The sequence below is a fragment of the Aythya ferina genome, assembly GCF_964211825.1.
Source record: "Aythya ferina genome assembly, chromosome: 14".
NCBI lineage: Eukaryota > Metazoa > Chordata > Aves > Anseriformes > Anatidae > Aythya > Aythya ferina.
In genome coordinates, this window is record NC_140312.1 from 10,326,189 (window position 1) to 10,346,072 (window position 19,884).

The following is a 19,884-nucleotide window of genomic DNA, read 5'->3' on the forward strand; positions in this document are numbered from 1 at the left end:
TGAGTTTTCCAGGATTATATTGTGACAGAACCCAAAATATCTCCTTGCGGGGCAATGGGACAGGGAATTACAAGGGCTCCTTCACAACCACCGGTCAGTTCATGGACACCTTAGGACAGGCAGCACAATTACAGTGTATGCAACCATATGCAGCTGCAGGGACTGGCCTGAGAACATGGATGTGCCCTGGGCAGTAGCTCCAGTGCTCTCCTTGTGTAAGGTCTGCTCTCATTTCTGTTTGTTTGGCACATTGCGTTAGTCTCCCAGTGCTTCCAGAACAAGGGCTGATGGGGAGAGGAATACAAATGGCATGTTTTGTTACTTGCTGAGCTAATTCGCTGTCCTGTTGCTCAGGGGTTGTGGCCTTGTATAACCCATAGCCCCTGTTAAAGATCGCATCCTCCTGCTTCTGCAGCAGTGAAGACAAGGCTGGCCCAGCCCTGACCGGACCTACCCTGCAGAAGTGACCGTGTGTGTGAGTGAACTCTGAAGTCTCCTTCTGTCTTGCTGGGAAAGCTGTGGGCTGCACCACGCAGCTGGAACAGCTGGCTGAGTCGTGGTGCAGATGCCGAATCCCTAGAGCTGAGGTGTGACAGCTTATGGGAGCTAAAGCTTTCATTTCTGAAGGCTTTTGGATCCAGTCCAATAACACATGCTGAGCGTTAGCACTGCCTGACAGCCGCTCGGTGGTCTCGGTATGAAATGAGCTGGTGAACCTCAGCTTGGTTCCCAACGGAGACAGATGTTCATGTTTTAAAAAATCATTACCATGGTCATTGCTAGCCAGACTGCTTCTTGGCAACAGTAGAAAGTTCAGAGCTTGAATAAACACAGAAGAATGTAAAAAAGCCTTTCTACAGGTCAGGATCGATGCATTTTGGCTTCAAATCCGCTTGGGAAATCTGTACTCTTCATGATATGGTAACTGTGGAAAAAAACATTATGAAAATTTAGCCTGATCAGGTCTTCTTCCAGAGAAAAATACTCAGGAACAGCACAGAATTGTGCGGGGGTATTTTAGGCAGCGTGGTGCTAGACAGCCCTTTGTCAGAGCTGCAGTATCACCTTCTGCTGACCAGCAGGCGAGGCTGTACCTCCTGGGAATCCTGTCCCTGGGCAGCGTTTCCATCTGTGATGGGAGCAATCAGTGGGTGCAAAGTGGGGACAGGCTGCAAGGCACAGTCAGAGAAGGTTTCTGCTTCCGTCCTCAGAGCAGTGCTGCCAGGCTCCCTTCAGCCTGCCCTGAGTGCCTGCGAGTGTCCAGCTGAGGGCCGTGGAGTGGCTTGTCTGGGTTTCTCCTCCTCCTGGGGACAGCCTGGAGGCTGCTCCAGCAGGGATGGGAGCAGATGGAGATAAAAGGAGGCTGTTCTTATCCATCTGGAAATTCTTGCTGGGGCTGTAGGGGCTGAGATCCTGGCTACACTGCAGGAAACGAGATGGTTGAGTAATGGAGAGTGTTGAGCATGCCAACCACATGGCTCCAGGGCCCATTTCCCTGGCCTTGGGGTGATCACCTCGCAGTAGGCAATCCGGGGACTCAGTGCTTCTGAATACAGGTTCCCATTGCACCTGCTTAGGGAGCTGCAACTTCCCTGTTATTAGAGGGCTGGGAAAGCTTCTCAGGGCGCTACTCACCCTCCTCAGGAATGAAAGCGTGTCTAAGTGCCTTTTGGGAACCAAGAGGGCAAGGCGTCTCCTCCCTTTTGCTTTGAGAAAGTCTGAGAACCAAGTGCCCTTTCGTTGCAACTGCTGCTGTTACTCAGGGCTCCAGGTCGCGTCCTGCCGCTAGCCCCGACTTGCCGGGGATGTCACAGGATCTGCTGCGAACACTCAGCAGTTCTGCATTGTGCTGCTGCTGCTGGTGATATTATTAGAAACCCAAACCACACAAATGACCCCAAACCTGGTGATGAGACGGCTACAACTGCCATGTGCGAGGATATCACCGACGGCTCCGGAGGCCGCTTTGGAAGTTGCTGAAGCACTCGAGATCTTGCTGTGTTGCTCCCACCTAATGGAGAAGATAAAAAGTGCATTAGCAGATAGATAAGGAGCATCCGCATGTCCCAGACACCGCTAGGCTCGCACTCAAGAAAGACATCCCTGCCTCAGCGGGGCTCTCATCGCATAACTGTGCTGTCTGATAAGGGGCACTGGGATGCTGGGGCACGGTGGAGGCTTTGCTGTAACTCTTCTCCTGGACCCAGCCCTTTCCCTGGCTCGAGGCAGCAGTGTGCTCACCGATCTGCACGCTGTGTTCTCGCCGTGTCTTTCTTTTCCAGGGCAGGACACGTCTTTATCTACATCTAAGCAATTCAAAGCTGCTGGCATCCAGTAACCGTGATCTGGTTGAGGCTGTGAAAGAGGAACTTGGCACTGGGATAAATGGTGCCCCCCCGCTGCCATCTTCTCCATTCTCTCTGTTTTCCCCAGGGGTGGCCAGGCTGCCGTGACAGCTCAAGAATCTCACACCTCCCGTTTTGCTCATTTACAGCTTCCACAACCCACATCGGCCCCGTGGAAAACATATGTGGAAATGGAGTAATGGGGGAACAGAGTGCCTGGGGGGGGGGGGGGCAGCAGGACTCATTTCTGCTATAAATCTGCCAGCTCGCCGTCACGAGAGGATGGCGGGGCACAGATCTGAAACGGGGGCACAAATCCTGGTCCTGTTCGAAGCTGTCTTGCCAAAGCTTTTCCAGAACACAGCCCCAGCAGCGCACCCCGCTGCGGGCACGGGCAGCCCTCACCCCACACCCTCACAGCGCCGGGCGCCATGAGGCAGGTCCATGGCCCCGGGGGCGGGCAGGCGGGCACCCGGCCGCCCTCAGGCCGCTTCCAAGCCGCTTGTAGCCGCCCTGAGGCCGCCTCCCAGCCTCTCGCAGCCGATCCCGGGCGGCCCCAGCCCGGTGCGGCTCCTCCCGCAGGCTTGCGGTTGGCGGCGGCGGCCTCGGGGCGGGGCGGGCGCCAGCTTCGAACCGGCGGCGCGGCGCTGCCCGCCCGCCTCACAGCGCCCCGCTACCTCCATGGGGAACGCCGAGTCCGTCCTGCGCGGTGCCGCCGGCCCCGGTAAGTGCGGGGACGGCGCTGCCCTTCCCCTCAAGCCGCCTTCGTCCCCGTTGTCCCCTTCCCTTCCCGTGCTGTCCCCCTTCGCTGCCATCATCCCAACCCTTTCGCCCCCTCAGCCGCCCGCCTAGCCGCGCTGACAGGCTGAGGGGGTTTAGGGGGGAAGCGAACAAAAGGGTTGGCATTGGGGTTTTGCAGCCGGGTGGCAGTTTTGAGGTGTTTTAACGTGGTTTTGTGCCTGGCCTCCGTGTTCCCCCCCCCCCAGCCGCCTGCTTGGTTGGCTGGGTTTGAAGGGAGCTGCTGGCGGAGCTCAGCCAACCCGCGCCAGGTGCCAAGGCTGCGACCTACAAATAAATAACGCGGGCTGGGGATGCCAAGGGAACGGGCAGCTCCCAGAGGCTGCCACCGCCGCTGCTGCCACCCTCCCGTAACGGCTTTCCGCAAGGCCGGGCTTGTTTCTCCTCAGCCTCTCCTTGGCTTCGAGCCCTTGGCATCTCCGTGCCGCTTCCCAGATGCCCGGGAGCTGCCACGGGCCATCGGGATGAAGCGTTGTCCTTCCTCACGCCCCGCGCTCGGTGGGAAGGTGAGGAACGCGATCAGATTTTCAGGTGGTTTGATAGGGTTTAATGGCTACTTTCAAAAAGTTGTCAGTGTTTGCTTTCGTTTTCTCTTCGTCTGGGGGAAGAGCAAAGCGTCTTGTTGCTGGCAGCGTTCCCTGAACATGAGCAAGTCTCACTTGACATGGTCTGCACGAAGGCAGCGCTGGGTGCTCCTGCCTCAGCGCCCTGCCAGGAGGTCGGGGACCCTCCAGGCTGTGCCAGGAGCCCCAAACCACGCTGCCCTCCTCTCTGGTGAGTGCCAAACACATCTGCAGAGATCCAGGTCATCTGCATTGAGTATGCTCACACTGATGCCAAATGCTGCCCAGTGCAGGAGAAAAAGGCACCCTGAGCAATACAGGCTGTGATTTCGGGGTATTTCCTGCAGATTTAGGCACCTCGCTTCTGGAAATGGGTGAGTGCAGGCAGTGGGCAGAACAAGAGAAAAAAAAAAAGTGACTTTTGATCCTGGTTTCCTAGTCCTGTTGCTCACGTGTGTGGGGCAGTACTGAGTTCAGGTGTGTATGTACATTAAGGGAGGGCCTCTGCTGTTCTGCAGGGTGTTGCTGGCACCAGGGGATTAGGCACTGATTGTGTTCCTGGGGACTGTGTGCCCGGGGTGTAATGTTCTGCCCTAGCTGGTTCCCTTGTTTCTTGTATTTCTTTCTCCTGGGAGCTGCTCCTGCTGTGTTTGTTTTTTGGGGTAGTCAGTCACCATTAGGCTTACATGTTTGCTATGTAATGGAAGATTGTTTCCAACCGATGCGTAACCGTGCTTCCTAATGTCAGTTTTTGAAATCCAAACATCGAGGCTTTGATTATAAAGCCAGTTCTGCAACACAGTACCCGAGATAACATTTTTAAAGTTAATGTACTGTCAGGCAAGTCAGCCCTCGGTAATACATTATGTCAACAGCTACTGCTGCGCTCCCGTTTGCTCAACAGGGAAGACAAATAAATGCGTTCACTGGCGGTTCCAGCAGTGGATAGCAGGGTTTGGACAGAGGTGGAATTAATTGTCAAGGACTGAGAAAGAAAGAACATATAAAAATCTCAGCCTGCTCTCAACCTGAAGTAATTTCTCCATTTGCACAATGTAGTGACAGAAAAATGTGAGTGCTCCGAGCAGTGAGACGTGGAGCCTGGTGCATTGGTGGCAGTTCTTGGTTTGCTCTCTTCCTTATGCATTTCCCTTAAAAACTGGAGCTGTGGCTAAGGTACGAGGGAGCTGTACTTATAAATACTGCTGTGTGTGTCTCCGTACAGAGCAGCAGGGCAGGGGCTTGGGTACCGGGGTGAGCTGTGCAGGACGAGGCTGCCCCTGCTCCAGCAGAGCCTCGCTGACAGCAGGGCACCAGGCTGCGATCCCTCGCTAGAGGGCAGCCGGGATTAAAGAAGGCAGCTCTGCTCTGCGTAACCGGCCCAGGAAAAAAAAAAAAAAAAAAAAAAAGAGCTGAATAAATGCCAGGAAAAGGACACTGCCAAGCAGGTTGCTTAAGGGATTGAGCCTGGCCAAAAGGAGAGCAAATACCATCCTGCAGCTCGTCCCCAAGGGGAGGAAACCTCTCCTGGTAGCTGGGGGGGGCACATCTCAGAGTGGTTCTTGTTTCTTGTGTGTGCTTCTGCAGAAGGGGAAAGGCAAAGCTCCTTTCCCTTGGAGAACCAGGACAAGTTGTAGCAGTTGACAGCTTGTGACAGCTTAGCTGTGCTCATAGCGTGAGCGCTTGTTAAATCTGGACGGAGGTGTAACTCTTCTGCACCCCGAGTGCGGGTGCCTTTCATGTCACGGCAGACTGATGCTTGCATGGGACTCTCTCAGATGGACGTGGCTGGGGGCTGATGCCAGGCTCAGACCTTTAGGTTGGGACCTGTACGGGGTGGTTGGATATCACAGCGTCTGGTCTAACTCCTGGAGAACAGTTTACAACAGACAGACAGGTCTCCAAGGAGTGATTACCTCTTGATCCAAAGAAGCATTCCTTTCAGGGAGAGTTTCTGGCTAGCCATGCCACCTGTCTTTTCTTTTTTCCTATTTTTTTTTGCGTGTCAGATCTTCCTTCAGAGCAACTGCTGACCTGCAGCGTCCTCCAGGAGCAGCGTGCATCCTTGTGAGCAGTGGGAAGCCTCGCGGTGTGGCAGGAGCTCTGAGTTGTTTGCGTCTTGTGCAGCTCGACAATGTCAAAAGTCAGGGGAAGTTTTCTTTGCGTAATACAAATCCACTTATGTCTGCATTAAACAATCATTCCCTGACTGAACTCCGCTAATGGTCTGTGAGTGTAAAACTAGATTGCAGTGCTAGGGAGCATTACAAGTCAGCACAGCGCCCACAGGCCTCTGTGCCGAGCTTTTGGCTGCTGGTCTGAAAACTCTGCCCGCTGCCCTGCTTGTTGTCAGCACGTGTGTTCTGCCAGCAACCCGGTGCTGAGAAGCACGAAGGTTGGTCACGGACAGGCTTCCTTTCCCTGCTCTGAAGCCAGGCAGCCCAGCCCGAAGGACGTACACAGCTCTCCGGTGGTGCCAGACCCCAGGAAAGCTCCCTGCTGGGGTCTGCTCTGCCCCACCGGGCTCAGCACTTGGCCTGTGTGGCTTGTGCAGGTGGTGAGAAGGAGTGAGGCTGCCTGAATGTCGTGGGTTTAAGCGTACTGTTTGGCTGCTATCTTGCACTCACAGCTGGGAACTTAAGCACTCAGGTTTTGTCCTCGCTGCCGTGCCTCTTACTCCGAGTCGTTGTACCCAGCTGCTGAAATACTCCGTACCAGTTAGCTCTTCTATGAGCTGTGTTCTCATGCACTGCCTATCTCATGTGGATTAACAGCAGTTACATTTCTCAGCTAACCTGCACACCTGAGGCTGCAGGTGGGCTCACTTAGCTGCAGGGAAATAGATCACTCTCTTCGTGTTCAGCATGGTTTACTCGAAGACACTTTGTTTCTGCGCTGTATCTTCTATTTTCTTATTAACAAACTGCTGCAGAGCTACATTTTAGCACTCGTACCATTGACTGTGCCGAGCGCGGCTCACTTAGCATCTTGGGACCTTGCTGTACGTGGTAGCCTGAGGTGTGTTTGTCCTGATAAATGAACAGTGGGTACGTAGATTTATCACAAAGGTAACGAGGGAGAGTGCGTGTTGTGTTTCCTCATCAGGGGACCGACTGATACTCTTGCTATTTCTCTGTGGCTCTGAAATGCAGGGTATGGGGGCTGCTCACCAGGTGGCTTCTTTGGGGTTGTTTTTTTCCCCCTCTCTTGTTCTTGAGCACTGTAGGATGACCCCTTCTCTTCCCAGCTCACTACAAGTCCGCTGCTGCATGCTGCATCTTTGGGCTGAACGCCTGCACAGTCCTCCCTCCACAAATACTTCTGATTTCTGGAGCTGCTTTTTTAGTAAAGTGAAAAAAAGAAAGGAACCTGAACTCTGTTTGCTTTACAAAACACAGACAAATGTGTTAGGGCCCAAACGAAATGACTAACTACAGCCTCGAGGAGGGATGGGAATGCTGCTGGTGTTGCGTTCCCATTAGGTCACCCTGGTACAGCCCTATCTGGGGCTCTTCACTCAGGGCAAGTGCCTTATCTTCTCTGCCGGCTGCTACAGATTCCTAAAAAGGAGCATCCGTGTGCCCTGATGAGAGAGGACTCCAGTTCTCAGAGGGTTTGGCATTCAAATAGCACAGTTATAAACGCCTGCTCTTGCCTTGAACTGGAACATAAATGTTTATTGCTTCTGCTACTCTCCTGACGTTTTTCCCGTTGATTTAGTGCTCAGAAAACCTCTCATTCCTGACTTCAGCGGGGTACCAGCCTGAAAGTCTGTTCAAGTTGCAGGCTTCCCCCATCAAGGGCAGGAACTGTGGTTTTGCCCTCAGTTTGTGGAGGTGAAGCTTCTCCCCCTCCGTGCATCTCGTCCCTTCCAGAGATCGCTGCTGGCTCCTGGGGTGCAGGCACACAGCCTGTGACGTGGGGTGAGGGAGCAATGAGAAGCTTTGAGACCTAAAACGATGCTCAAATTCACCCAGCCCTCTATTGTCTCTATTTCAGGGTTCCCGATAAAGCTGAGGCTGGATTTGAAATAACATGCAATATTTCAGCAAGGAAAGGCAAGACAAAGAGCATTTAAATGCTCGGCTATTTAAAGCTGCCGTCCTTCCAGGGCTTGGCTCTCAGGCTCTGCTGCTTTTGTGTCATTGTGTCTGTGGAAAACACATACAAGAGGCTAACGAAATACAATGTGCACTTCACAGGACAAATTTAGAACACATGCAAAGGGCAGGTGTGGTCTGCGCTTGGGGTCGGGCGAGGGAGATTTTGGGCTGCTACGAAGTGTAATGCAAAAATAAATCCTGGAAACGGGCACTAGAAAAGCACTTAGACACTCTATATGTGATACACTGCAGGCTGTGCAATTCAAAACCTGCACAGCCCATTTCTGGGTGCTCGTTTTTGGGTCTGGAAGTTGAGGCATTGCCTTCTAGTCATGGCTCTGCTGTCTTGCTCTTTGGCTTTGGATGAGTCTCTTCCACTAGGGGTATCCTCCCGTGCCCTTGGTGGTCCAGGGAGGCTGTGTGTATCCATAAAATGTTTTGATATCTATAAATAAGAGCACAAAGCCTCACAACATGTGCCCTGCTTGAAAGAAGTGATGAAACTGCCCCAGAGGCTGCTAGGTTGGAACATCTTTGTTCTGGCAATAGGACGAACGCAACAAAAGGACCTGCTAAAGGCTGTGCTGCAGGGACCTGGTTGTCTGAGGACAGGACGTGGGAGGAAGGCTGGAAATTCCCCAGGAAAAAAGGATAACACAAGGGAAGTGCTAAAATCACAGTTAGGAGGGTTGTGCTGTGCTGGTGGGAGAGGGGAGAACCCGTCTGAATATGGGACCTGCCTGAGCTGTGGGGTGGAGGGACAGCCTGAAAACTGGGCAGGAGTTTGGGATCCTGAAGGAGCCCGTAAAAAATCTGAGGAGATGGGGCAATGCTTTTTGTAAAGTGTGTGTGTGTGTATTTAAAAGGTTATAAGAGAATTTTGAAGCTAAGAAAAACAGCTCTTAGGTGTTGTTCAAGGTTAAGGCTGGGATAGCCAGAGAGGCAGAGCAGGCATTGGGGCTTGGCTGAGTTACTGGGGGGAGGTCCGTGATGCTGGTGTGCTCCCAGTAAGAGGGATGCTGGGGAAAGGGACAGGAATGAGGTCTCGGCATCGTTCAGTCCCTGTGGGTGTGGGACCAGCCTGGGCTCCACTTTGGTTTGGCAGTGATGGGAGGACACCCGGTCCCCTGTCTACCCTGGCTTTATGCTAAGGGATTCTGTGATCCCAAACTCTCATACAGACATCAGTGCCGCATTCATTTCTCCACAAGATCTTAAAAAATAAAAAAAAAAAAATCATAGTTATGGGTTTGTCCTGCTGTTGGGGTTATCTGAAGGGGGAATTAAGGCACGAGAGACCACAACCTGTCTGTAGCAGTTCGTAATACCCGTTTGTGGAAGGAGAGCTGCTATTCCTCTTCTCCTGCTTGCAGCAATCCCCCAAAGCTTGAGGGAGATGGAGAGCCCTGGCTGGGATCCCCGCTGTCTTCCTGGTGCTGAGGGGTATAAACCACGGGGTGTGTGTGTGTGTGTGAGCTGTGTCTGTGCCTCCTTTCTTCGGCGTTGTGATGGATTTTTGGCCCTGTTCAAGTAACCTGCGAGGATTTATCTATTTTTCACGTGTCAAAGGCATAATTTATTTTCTTTTAGAAATTCTCCACGCTGAATTAATTTGCTCTCTGTCAAACCTGTTTTGCTTTCTGCTTGTGCCTTCCAAGTGGGAGCACCCAGCTGCCGGGTGCTGCGTGCGCCTCTCTTCCTGCATGTGGCACTCGCGTGCCGAGAAACTCCAACCCTCAGCCTGCGGAGCCCTCCGGAGTCACAGCCACCCCACCGGCAGGATTTGGGATCCCAGCTCGGGGTCCCCGCTCTGCAAAGAGGTTTGGAGCAGCGGGACTCCCCACGCGAGCCATGCGTGGCCACAACGCCTTCCCCTGGGGCAGGGCTGCCAGGTCTACATGGTTTGAGTCTCAGTAAATCAAGGTTTGTGCCGTGAGCTGGAAGGGCAGGTTGGTTGGAGCCCCGGAGCTGCTCTGCCTTTTGTTTTAAGCTCTGTTTGTAATTTGCTGCCTGCTCACGGGGCCGAGACAAGCCTCTTACATACAATAACCCAAATGTTTCCTGTCTGGGGCTGTGACCTGGGGTGCTGCCCGCTCCCTGTCCCCTGGGGATGCCATGGGGTTTTTGCAGCCACCACCAGCCCTGTGGGAGCAGCGGGTGCTGGAAGGGGCTGGGGAGCACCAGGAGCTCCTCTTCCCTCCCTCCTTTAATGCAAGCTGTGCTTTTGGGGGCTCTCCCCCTCCCCAGGTGTGTGTTTTTGGTGCTCCTTGCCCGTTCCCCCCTCCTGCGTGCCCCGAAGCCTGGGCTGGGCTCTGGGGGCAGCCAGGGCTCGCAGGAGGATGGGGAGGAGATGCAGGATCAGAGAAACAAGCAGCAGTTGTTGTGCTGCATCGCCTCGTTCTATTTCTGTACCTAACCTTTTGCTTCTCGAAGCAATAATAATAATAATAAAAACCCTTCAGAAAATATTCCAGCCTGTTTCTTTGTGTGCTGGCTCTGAGCTGTGCCTCGTAAACCGGGGGCTTTTTGCGTAAACACAGCCCCGGCAGAGGGTTTTATCTGCCTCTCTGCTTCCAGTCAGCATCCCTGCTCCCCAGCAGCCTGTGCACAAAGGGGGGCACCGGGCTGCTCCTGATGGGGCTGGGGCTGCCCCCCTGGTCCCAGCCCCACCGAGGGACTGGGGCTGCTTGGTGTTGGATGCCTGAGGCCCGCTGGTCATCGTCTGGGCCATGGGAAAGCCCAGCTCGACTCCCCGGAGCCCCAGACTGAGGATGTGACAGCCAGGGTGGGACACTCAGAAAGCCCCTCGGGCCGAGCCTTTGGGGAAATACTTTCTCAGGCCCAGAACTATGCAGTTGGAGATGGTTATCTCTGGCTGCCCTCTGCGCTTCGGTCCCATGTCAGAGCTTGGGTGGCAGCAGAGCAGTGTCTGATCCCTGATTGCTGTGTCTCTGCGTCCTCAAAGCCTCCAGCCAAAGCTGACCCGAATCCAGGAGCTGCCGGAGATGGGGGGAATTTCCCATCCGCCCCGCAGGCTGGGTCTGTGGGCTTCAGGGACTTTTTTTTTTTTTTCCAGATAAAATGAACAAAAGTTCTGCGTCCCGTGACGGCCCTGATAAGCTGGAGGCTCCAGACATGGCACGGTACCGACGCCACATTGCAGGCCTTTGTTTACTTTAAAAAAATAACCCACTATCTTGATTATGGGAAAAAAAAAAAAAAAGTCACCTAGTGCCAGAAGCGTGTTTGGTGCCAGTGGAAACCAAAAGTGACGCTTCCTTTCCCCCTCCACCCACATTTTCGTGTTTGCAGGCTGGGATGGAGGGGATGGAGCTTTCCCTAGGCACTGCTGCGGGGCCCCTTCCTGTGGACCAGAGCCCTCTGCAAAGCACCCCCTGTGTGCTGCTTCCCGGGATGGTGAAAGGAGCCCTGCTAAAAACCCAGGTGAAGTCATCCAGAAATTGTCACTGGAAGCCTTCGGAGGCTCTCCTAAGGGCAGTACTGACACGCTGTAGAAGCATTTATGAAAATCTCGTTATCAGCACCTTTTACAGCTGTGGATAGCCCTGCGATTTAGATAATTGGGCAGCCTGCTCCCTTTGCTCCTGCCTCGCCGCTGGCTGGCTGCCGGGCTCCGTACCGCGGTACCGGGCTGCGTCCCCCGGGGCACCTTTCCTGCCCCATCCAGGAATGCCAGCACGGTGGTGGCGCTGACCTTCAAAAGCTCCAAAGCTTTCCCAGCAAAGACGCAGCTGGTGCAGAGCGTGCCCTGAGCGAATTTGGTGCTGCCAGGGGTGAGTTGGGTGCCCAGGAGCCCGGGGAAGCCAGCAGGGGTGCAGGCAGCCTGGTGTTTGTGGCCGGGGCTGAGCGAGGGTTTCCAGCAGGAGCCCCGTGGTGCTGGCCTGCTGGGTGCTGTGTTTGTCGGGAGGATTCTTGCAGCACAATGCGCCTTTGTGCAATTACGCGGTGTCTTTTAAATCATTTCCTCTGACAAGTCTGTCCACGCCCAAACCAAAATAGCCGTGGTGAAAGGCCACAGAGATAAACACACAAAGGTTATCCTTCAATGCATCCTCTCCCCCCCAGTGCAGACACCTGCTCCTGTTGCTGTACAACACCTAGGAAGGCCGAGTTAAGATTGCCCAGTATAAACTTTGGCCATCGCTGACTTTCAGACCCTTCATTCACAGCCTCAGCCTTTCTTGGAGAGGAGGAGGGGGGCGCTGGGACTCTGCCACCCCCTTGATCTGCTCTTTTAAGGTGTGGGTTTTCCTTTCATCCCCATCTTTGAGGCCCTGTATCGCTCCCAGCACTGGTCTCCATGGCTGTAATTGGGCCTGTGAGCATTATTCCATCACTAATTTGCTTTATTTCAGCCTGATTCATTTCCAGGTTGTCCTCTTACCTATTTTTGGGCAGGGGTCACGCCCAAGCTGCCCGTGCCCCTTCCTGGCTGGGTGTGGATCCTGTTGGGGGGTGAACAAATCCGATTTCTTTTCCCATTCTGTCAGCTTGGCAGGGCCGAGTTTTGCTCCTGGGGATTTTTCACAGCTTCCCTTTGGGAATATTTCGGGGAGGGGAGAGGGGATTTCAACCCCTCTTTACTCAGCCTGCTTTCTGTGTTGATAAACCTGTGAATCAGCACGGGGATCTGGTGCTCTGAGGTGAGAAAGCTGCTCTAAAGGATCTGCCTGTTGATTTCTCCCCCTCATTCACTCTTTAACTGATCTCCTTCCTTGCCATTTCCCACGACTGCTCGGTTTCTTTAGCAGCCTCTAATGAAGGGGCTCATCAAAGACCATCTGAAAATCCAAATGCGCTGCCAGCCGGCTCTCCTGCACTGCCTTCTTTGCTCACCCGTCCCCTTTCCTTGGTGAGAGCTGCTCTGGCTTTATGGCTTTAGCTCATCTCTATTGCGAGCCCCAGACGGGAGAGCGCTCTGGTTTTAATTAGCATCTTAATTAGTGTACTGGGTAGCAGCACCACGCTAACTGACTTGTCATTCCCGGGTGCCCTTTTCAGGAGCTCTATCGTCGTTCTCCTGCGGTGCTTCGCTCTTCTGCTTTTCACAACGTGCATCTTCTGCCAGCTCAGGGATATATTCCTCTGAAATTCAGCGTGAGCCGAGCAGGGTGACGTATCTCTGCATCCAAACACCACCGTGCTTCAGCTTCTCTTCTTCTTCTAGTTCCAGATATCACCTGATCATTAATCCCAGAACTGCACCGTGGTAGGAAAGGTGGAGCACAGGGACAGGAGAGCTGGATTGACATAAGTAATTTAGTTTCTGTCTACCCTCCTTTTCTTCCTGAACTGCTGGAGGTGGAGGTGACCCACAGAGCCGTATGAAATTCTGCAAATAATCTCCTGGTTTGATTTTTTCAACTATCTGGCAGCTGTAATTTATGGTCGCACTCCGCTGGCGGCACTAAGATTGTTTTTTCTAGATTTTCGTATCATTTTCTGCTAGAGTACAAGCAGGAAAAACAGATATTTTTGTCTGTTTACTTTTTTTGTGTGATCCAAGCTCCGAATAGTGGATTTCCCCCCTGTGGGCTCTAATCAGGCTTCTCTCTGTGGCCGCAGCAGGGGCCCTGCTGCCTGTGTTGTGCAGGGAGTTTGGGTGCTGAGGGGCTTGGGGGCACCGGCTGCTTCCTTGCCTCTGGTACTGGACCTGCTGGAGGGTCCGTGTCTGCCTGGCATGGTACCAATTTCTTCTCCTAAAGACATGAATATCCCGAAGGCTATCCCTTCCTGAAGCAGGGCAGAGGCTCTCCCAGGTGGCTTCCCACCCACGGGGCTGCAAACGAGGGGCAGACCCCAGAAGTGGCTCCATCAGAGGAAGTACGTGGAGGTGAGGGAGCTCCAGCGAGCCCCTTTTCTGGTGACCCCATGTAATTTGCTCCCTCTGTAACCTCACCAGTCTCTACGCCATGGGGGCTTGTGCCTGAAAACCCTTCCCGTTGTATTCAGGCCCACGTTGCTCCCTCAGGGAGGCTCACCCACCTCCGCCTGACCTGTTGGTAGGCAAAAAATCAGAGTCCATATGACCAAACCCTCCTGGCCAGCTGGTGGAGGGAAGGTCCCCGTGAATTATTCCCAGGACACAAGCTAGCAGGGCCCTGAGCAAGGGGCTCTGAGCTGACCCAGGCGGGCAGATGTGGTGTGTCAGCGGGGCGTTAACGCGTTGCTGGCAGGGGTTAGTGTTATCTCGGGGATTTACAGCCTGTGGGAATCAAACTGCCGCTCATGCTCTGAACCTTTTGGGGAAAAAAGCTCCCCTGGCTTTTCGCTTGCAGTCTTGCTGGCGATCCAGCTGATGGGGAATGTCTTGGCTGCCGAGCCTGGAGTAGGGTGGGGGATCCAGGCAGAGCTTTCTTCATGCATCTCTGCTTTAGTGACTCACTTGACACTTGCCTTCAGTCTTTAATTGTGACGTTTTAACCTGAAGCTTTGCAGATGGAGAGCTGATACAAGCGGAGCGAGGTCACTGTGCTCGCTTGGTGTGAGCAGATCTAACCCGGGGGCTGGTGTTCCTTGGCAGGTTTCTGCCTCAGCCCTTCCCCAGCTTCGGGCCTGATCCAGTTCCCAGTGAGAGCGATGGAAATACCAAGTCCCGGTGTGCTCCTTCAGACCAAGGTGCAGAGCAAGCCCGTTGATGGTGATGGTGGCCTTCAGCGAGGCTGTCTGCGCTTCCACGGCCCCATGTCCTCCAGCTCTTTGTGGGGATGCCATCAGCATTGCCGGCGTTTTCTAAAGCCTCTTGGAGACCTGCTGGGAAATTAAATGTGTTTGTGGTGTGTTGGCTGAGGGGACTGTGAGCCCTCAGCCTGGCTGAAGGCAAGCCGTGATTTCATGCAGCTCTTCCTATCGCACTTCTGTGTCATGGAGTGGTTCCTCTTGACCCAAAGTTTTGGTAAAGAGAGAAGTGCTTGTGGGGTGAAACGGATGCCACAGCCATTTTCCAAGGCCCTGAGCTGTCTGAAAGATAGCGTGGGCAAAAAGGTGCTCGTGCAAAATTAGCACCGGGCATTTTTGGCACTGGAATAGCTTTAAAAACCATCTCTATGGGAGTGGCGTTCTCGCTGCCGTCACCAAATCCACCGAGTGCAGGACAGGGCCCAGCATCTGATTCAATTCCTGATGAATCATTATTTCCACTACTTGTTTTTCATAATTGCTTTCGCTAATCCTCAGCTGCATTTGCATTTGCTCGGTGCTTGTGATCCTCTCTGCCTTCATCCATGGGTACAAGTCATGGAGCGTCAACATCCTGCTCGTGTCCCTCGCGTCCCTTGCGATGCTCGATGCTCGGTGGAGCTGTGAACACAGGAGAGGAAGGTCTTTGTCTGGTGTCAATGATCAAAGCAGCGCTGGGATGAGCGAGGCTACCGCAATTTGCACCAGCTGCAGAAATGCCCACAGGATATTTCATTCCTGCTGGCTGGAACAGCAGAAAGCTGGTAGGGAAAATGGACTCAATCCAAACATACCTGACGTGAGGAAGAGACAGCTGAGCCATTCTCTGCTCCTTTGTCTTGGTCTGTTTGGGGCTAGCAAGAAATCTTTCTGTCTTCCGTGCTTATTCCTGCAGAGAGGCAGGTGTGTTGCACGCTCTGTGTGTCCACACGGACATGGAGCATCCCGTTGAATTGTTGTGCCAGGAAAGATGCTTTCTGGCAGCAAATAGGGACGTACTTCTGGTGAAAAGGACTGCTGGATTAAATAAGGTTTAGGTGCCTAAGATGAGAATTTCCCTTGCATATAACCAGAACCAGAGTTCAGAGCTGTAATTTTTGCATTTTCCGGCGCTAATTCCGATCAGGAGCCTCGCAGGGGAAGGGATGGGAAGATGTGGGGTTTGTCTGCATTCGGCTGCATTAACCCCGTGGTGCTGTGTCAGAACAGAAAATGCTGCAGGAAAATAAAAGCACCCAAGTCAAAGCTTGTAACAATGAAAGGAAACGATCCTTTCTGGACTTGAGCTGAATTTGCAGAAAGTCCTTACCCCGGCGTGTGTCACGTATAATTGACCCCATTTTGAAGGGGTTAAGTAACTATTTCACTCAACTCTCCACAGAACAGGAGGAGAATGGGGGCCAGGAAAAATTATCAAATGGAAAAGGACGAGTTTTTTTTTTTTGGTTTGTTTTTCATTTAAGGAAGAAGCAGCTCCTTCCCAGCTTCTCGGAAGGAATCGCAAACAATGGAGGCGAACGTAAAACCCGAGATGCAAAACCATCTCCTGCAATTAACTCTCCTGCAATTAACTCCCCTGTGTGGGCTGCTGGGCTCCCGCAGCCATCCGGCCCTGTGACCCTCTGCCAGCTCGTGCTGGGCTCAGCATTTCCCCTCCCGGCTCTGCCGCTACAGGCTCGTGTCCCCCCCGTTTCCATCGAGGAGCAACGTTGCCAGTGGGCAAACACTAATCCATCCTGACAGCTCTGCCCATCTTCCTGCTTTGGTCTGGCATCCAGCAAACAGCTTGATTAAGGTCCCCGGGGCTCTATTAGTGCAGCTTGTTGCCTGCAAATTAATCAACAGGTTGCGTTGTTTAACTCTTTGCTGGGGCTGCTCGGGGAAGTGTCCGGCTCTGCTGCGGGCTTTGGATCGAGCCCTTTGATGCGGCTCCTCAAGGCAGAGCTGCAGAAATAGCCCCAGGTGGGGTCGCAGCCTCGATCTCTTGGGCAGGAGGGGAGGGGATCCCGTGGGCTCTGCGGGCTCTGATCAGGCTTCCAAGCTCTAATAGGAAATTTTTGAAATCTGCTTGATTTTGTCCGCCCTTTACCCATCTTCTGTAAAATACCTGCTATTCGTGGGCAGCCAGGTGAAACTTTCACTTTGCTTAATCACCCCGAAGAAGCCAGATGTCCTCTGGGCTCCTCCAAAGTGGAAGTGCGGAGGGGAACGGGACCCTGCCAGCTCTGAGGCTTGTTCTGCCGGAGCTGCATCGGTGTTGGGTTTTGTGGTGTTCCTTTCCACGCTTTGGTCTCCTTTAACAGTTTGGTCTGTGCTGTGTTTCCCAGGGTTAAAGGGAAAGGGGAAGAAAAAACCCACCGCAACCACCAACAAAAATTAAAACTCCCCCAAAACATCAAACCCATGTAGGCACTGTGCTCTACACCCCAGCTTTGGTAATAAGCAGAAATTCCCAGCTCCTCAGCTCTGATTTTCCATTTCTGTGGATGTCCTCACACCTCCCCGCTGCTGCCCTGCTCTGTGCTCCGCTTGGGGATGAGCAGTGTGCGCTGGGGGCTTTGCCAGCCCCCTGCCTTCAGCAGCTGGCCAACATCTGCTTTCTGGAGGGTGCAAAAACGGTCACAACTTGATCGTTTTCATGCCTATCTTAACAGGAGCTGTCAGGGCATCTCAGTCCTTGGTTTGACTTCTCTGTGTCCAGGTGAGAGCAGTTTTGTCTCTGTGCACCAAGGGGATGAGTGACCCAGAGAGCTGAAGCGGAGTGCTCTGAGGATCTGAGGATGATGTTCAGCCCTCGACCTCTGCTGTGAGCTCCTTGCTGGCCTCTCCGTGAGCCCTGGTGCTGGTGCTCTGGTGATGGGAGCTCTTGCCAGCCCTCTGCCTGGGGTCACAGACGGTCTGTGCACTTCCACGGTGGGGCTTTTCCTCCTGCTGCCGCCTTCTCCACCTGTAACTGCCTGGGGACCTTTCTAGGTCTTGGGACAACAAGCACAGACACGGCTTTGTACGCCTTTTGCAATGCACTTACCATTAACGCACTCTTTTGTGGAGGTTCTTTGGGCTGGACAGAAGGAAAAAAGGTCTTTCTGAAGGGAGATTTTAAACCAAATGACTTCTGTTCATGTAGTCTTGAGGGTCCAGGGGGTGTTGGTGGGAACATGGAGAGAACAGGTACCAGGGGACAGAGCACTGCCAGTCCGCTGGGACAGCCCCGCGTGAACGGGCGAGGTGGGACAGCCCCAGACATAGCCTGAGATGACTTCACGAGCTGCTGAAGTTTTTAAATGCATGTCATCTTTTTTTTTTTTTTCTTTTTTCCCTTTAATTTAAATTTCCTCTGACATTTCATAGGCTTCATCGCTCGACGTGAAGCCAAAATCCATGCGAGTGTGTGCGGTAGGATTGTTTTTAAATTTTATTTTAAATACAGATGTCTGGAATAACTTTTTTGCACACACTGTAGGAGTGTAAAGGTTTCCAAGCAACATCGTTTCATGCTGTTTGCATTAGAGAATGTAAAACAGGGTTCCTTTTTTTAAAAGTCTCTGCAGTGCAGGCATAATTACAGGATCCCATTATGCAGCATTGTGTCTACGGTGAAGCCTGCCTTAATGGAATATTCTGCCTTGTGCTCAAGTCTTACCTGCTTTTTACCGAGACACTTAAGGACTTAATTAGCGTCGTTATAGGCTGCCACCCCCTCCCTCAGCCCTGTGCGTGAAGGGATAATGATCTGCCCAAGCCAGCGCGTTGGCTTCCCATGGCTAGCAGCGGAGGGAGTGTTTCATAGCTCGCTGCCGCTATCTCGGAGCGAACATGGAGGAGGAGGGGGGGGAAGAAATGAAAGCGTTTCCTCGGAGCAATAAATACACGTTGTGTTTACTTGGCTGATCGGAGCCATTGAGCTGGGATGGCGTTTGTCACGGGGAGATGCCTGAGGAGTTCCCCTGCGTAATGCCTCGTCACCGGCTGCCCCGCGTTCCCCTACCCTCAGCCCTCGGCTCCCCAAAAGAGCCCTGGGGACGGGGCAGGAGCTGTAGGTGCTGGGTGGCACCGAGGGAACAGGCTGGAGGGGCTGGGGATGGTGGGCAAGGGGACACCTCGGTGGGGACGGCACCAAAAGGGGCTGGGGGTGCAGAGAGGGTCTGGGTGCTGCCCAATGCCTGGGTGCAGAGCCGCCAGCAGCTGCCCGGGGCCGTGCACGAGGTGCCGGGGGTTTCATTTCACCCCTAAAGCTTCTCTGGTGAGCAACGCTTGTGCTGAGCTGCCCGGCGGAGTTTTATAAACGTCTGGGGGCTTTCTTGCAGTTTACGAGCTGAAGTGTTGGCTTTCGTACCTGAGAAGGGGCCAGAGGAGGTTTTATGGCTGGTTAGGTAAGTGCTCTGGCATGCTGCGCTGGGGGCTCTCGCCGTCCCAAACGAGGTGCACGCGCATCCAGCGGGGCCGTAGCTGGGAGGTTTTCCTGCAGGTGTTCAGCTCCCTGCCCCCTGCGTCCCTCCTGCCCATCCTGCACTGTGTCATCTCCTTCGTGCCCCCAAGGCAGTGATCTCCCAGCAAGTTTTCTTTGGAGCTTTTCTTGCATCTTGCAGAGGAAAATTTCCGCAGCCCCTGCCCTTTGCCCGTCCCTGCAGTGGGAAGGGGCTCTATGAGCACGGTTAGGGGACGGGAGCTGCCCTTTTGGGGCCTGGCACTCCTCTGCCTGCAGCGCTGCCTCCAGAGGAGCTCCTGGAAGACTCATGGCCCCATATCCTGTGCCACGTAAAAACAAGAAAGGAGGAGCTGTGGTGCTGATGGATTTCCTTTATTTCCTTTGTTTTGGGGTCCTGAACGTTGCCTGCTTGCTCCCTCACCTCAGCCTGTCCAAGCTCTGCTGCCCTTTGTGCTCTCTGGTGACACAGCCAGGGGTCCTGGGCAGCGTTTGCCCCATTTTGCTTCCCAAACACTGCAGATGGTGCCAGGTGAGGTTTTGTAGGACCGTGTCCTCGGCCCTACGCTCTGTGTATTTCAGACGAGCCTGGGAGGGGGGTCCGGGCTGGATCCTTGTTTGTTCTTGCAGGGATTGATGCAGGCTTCAGAGTCCTCATCCATCCATCTTCCATATGGAGATTAAAAGTTTTGGCTGAACACTGCTAAATGTGCCGTCATCTATCACAGCGGAGGCGGGATTGTGTCAAGGAAAAATAATCCACCATCAGGCTCAAAAGGAGGAGGGAAAAAAAAAAAAAAAAAAAAAGGGAAGAACTGAGACTTGCAGTGAAATGCATTGCTTTCAAAAACCCAACGTGCTCTTTGCCAAGTCATTGTTTGGTTTGAGACTCGTTTGACATGAAGGCAGCCTTTAAAGGTTACTTTTATCCCTCTTTAATGAGCGATAGG

At 53.4% G+C, this 19,884-nt stretch overlaps 1 protein-coding gene across 1 annotated transcript in view; it reads left to right on the plus strand.

Moving 5' to 3' along the window:
- Nucleotides 1-3,026: 3,026 nt before the first annotated feature.
- NEURL1B (neuralized E3 ubiquitin protein ligase 1B) overlaps nt 3,027-19,884 on the plus strand; it is a gene marked incomplete at its 5' end in the record, with an annotated part of 117,338 nt that continues 100,480 nt past the window's right edge. The window contains one exon of the mRNA XM_084536136.1: nt 3,027-3,069. Coding sequence (XP_084392262.1) covers nt 3,027-3,069 — 43 coding nt within the window. The remainder of the gene's footprint in view (nt 3,070-19,884) is intronic.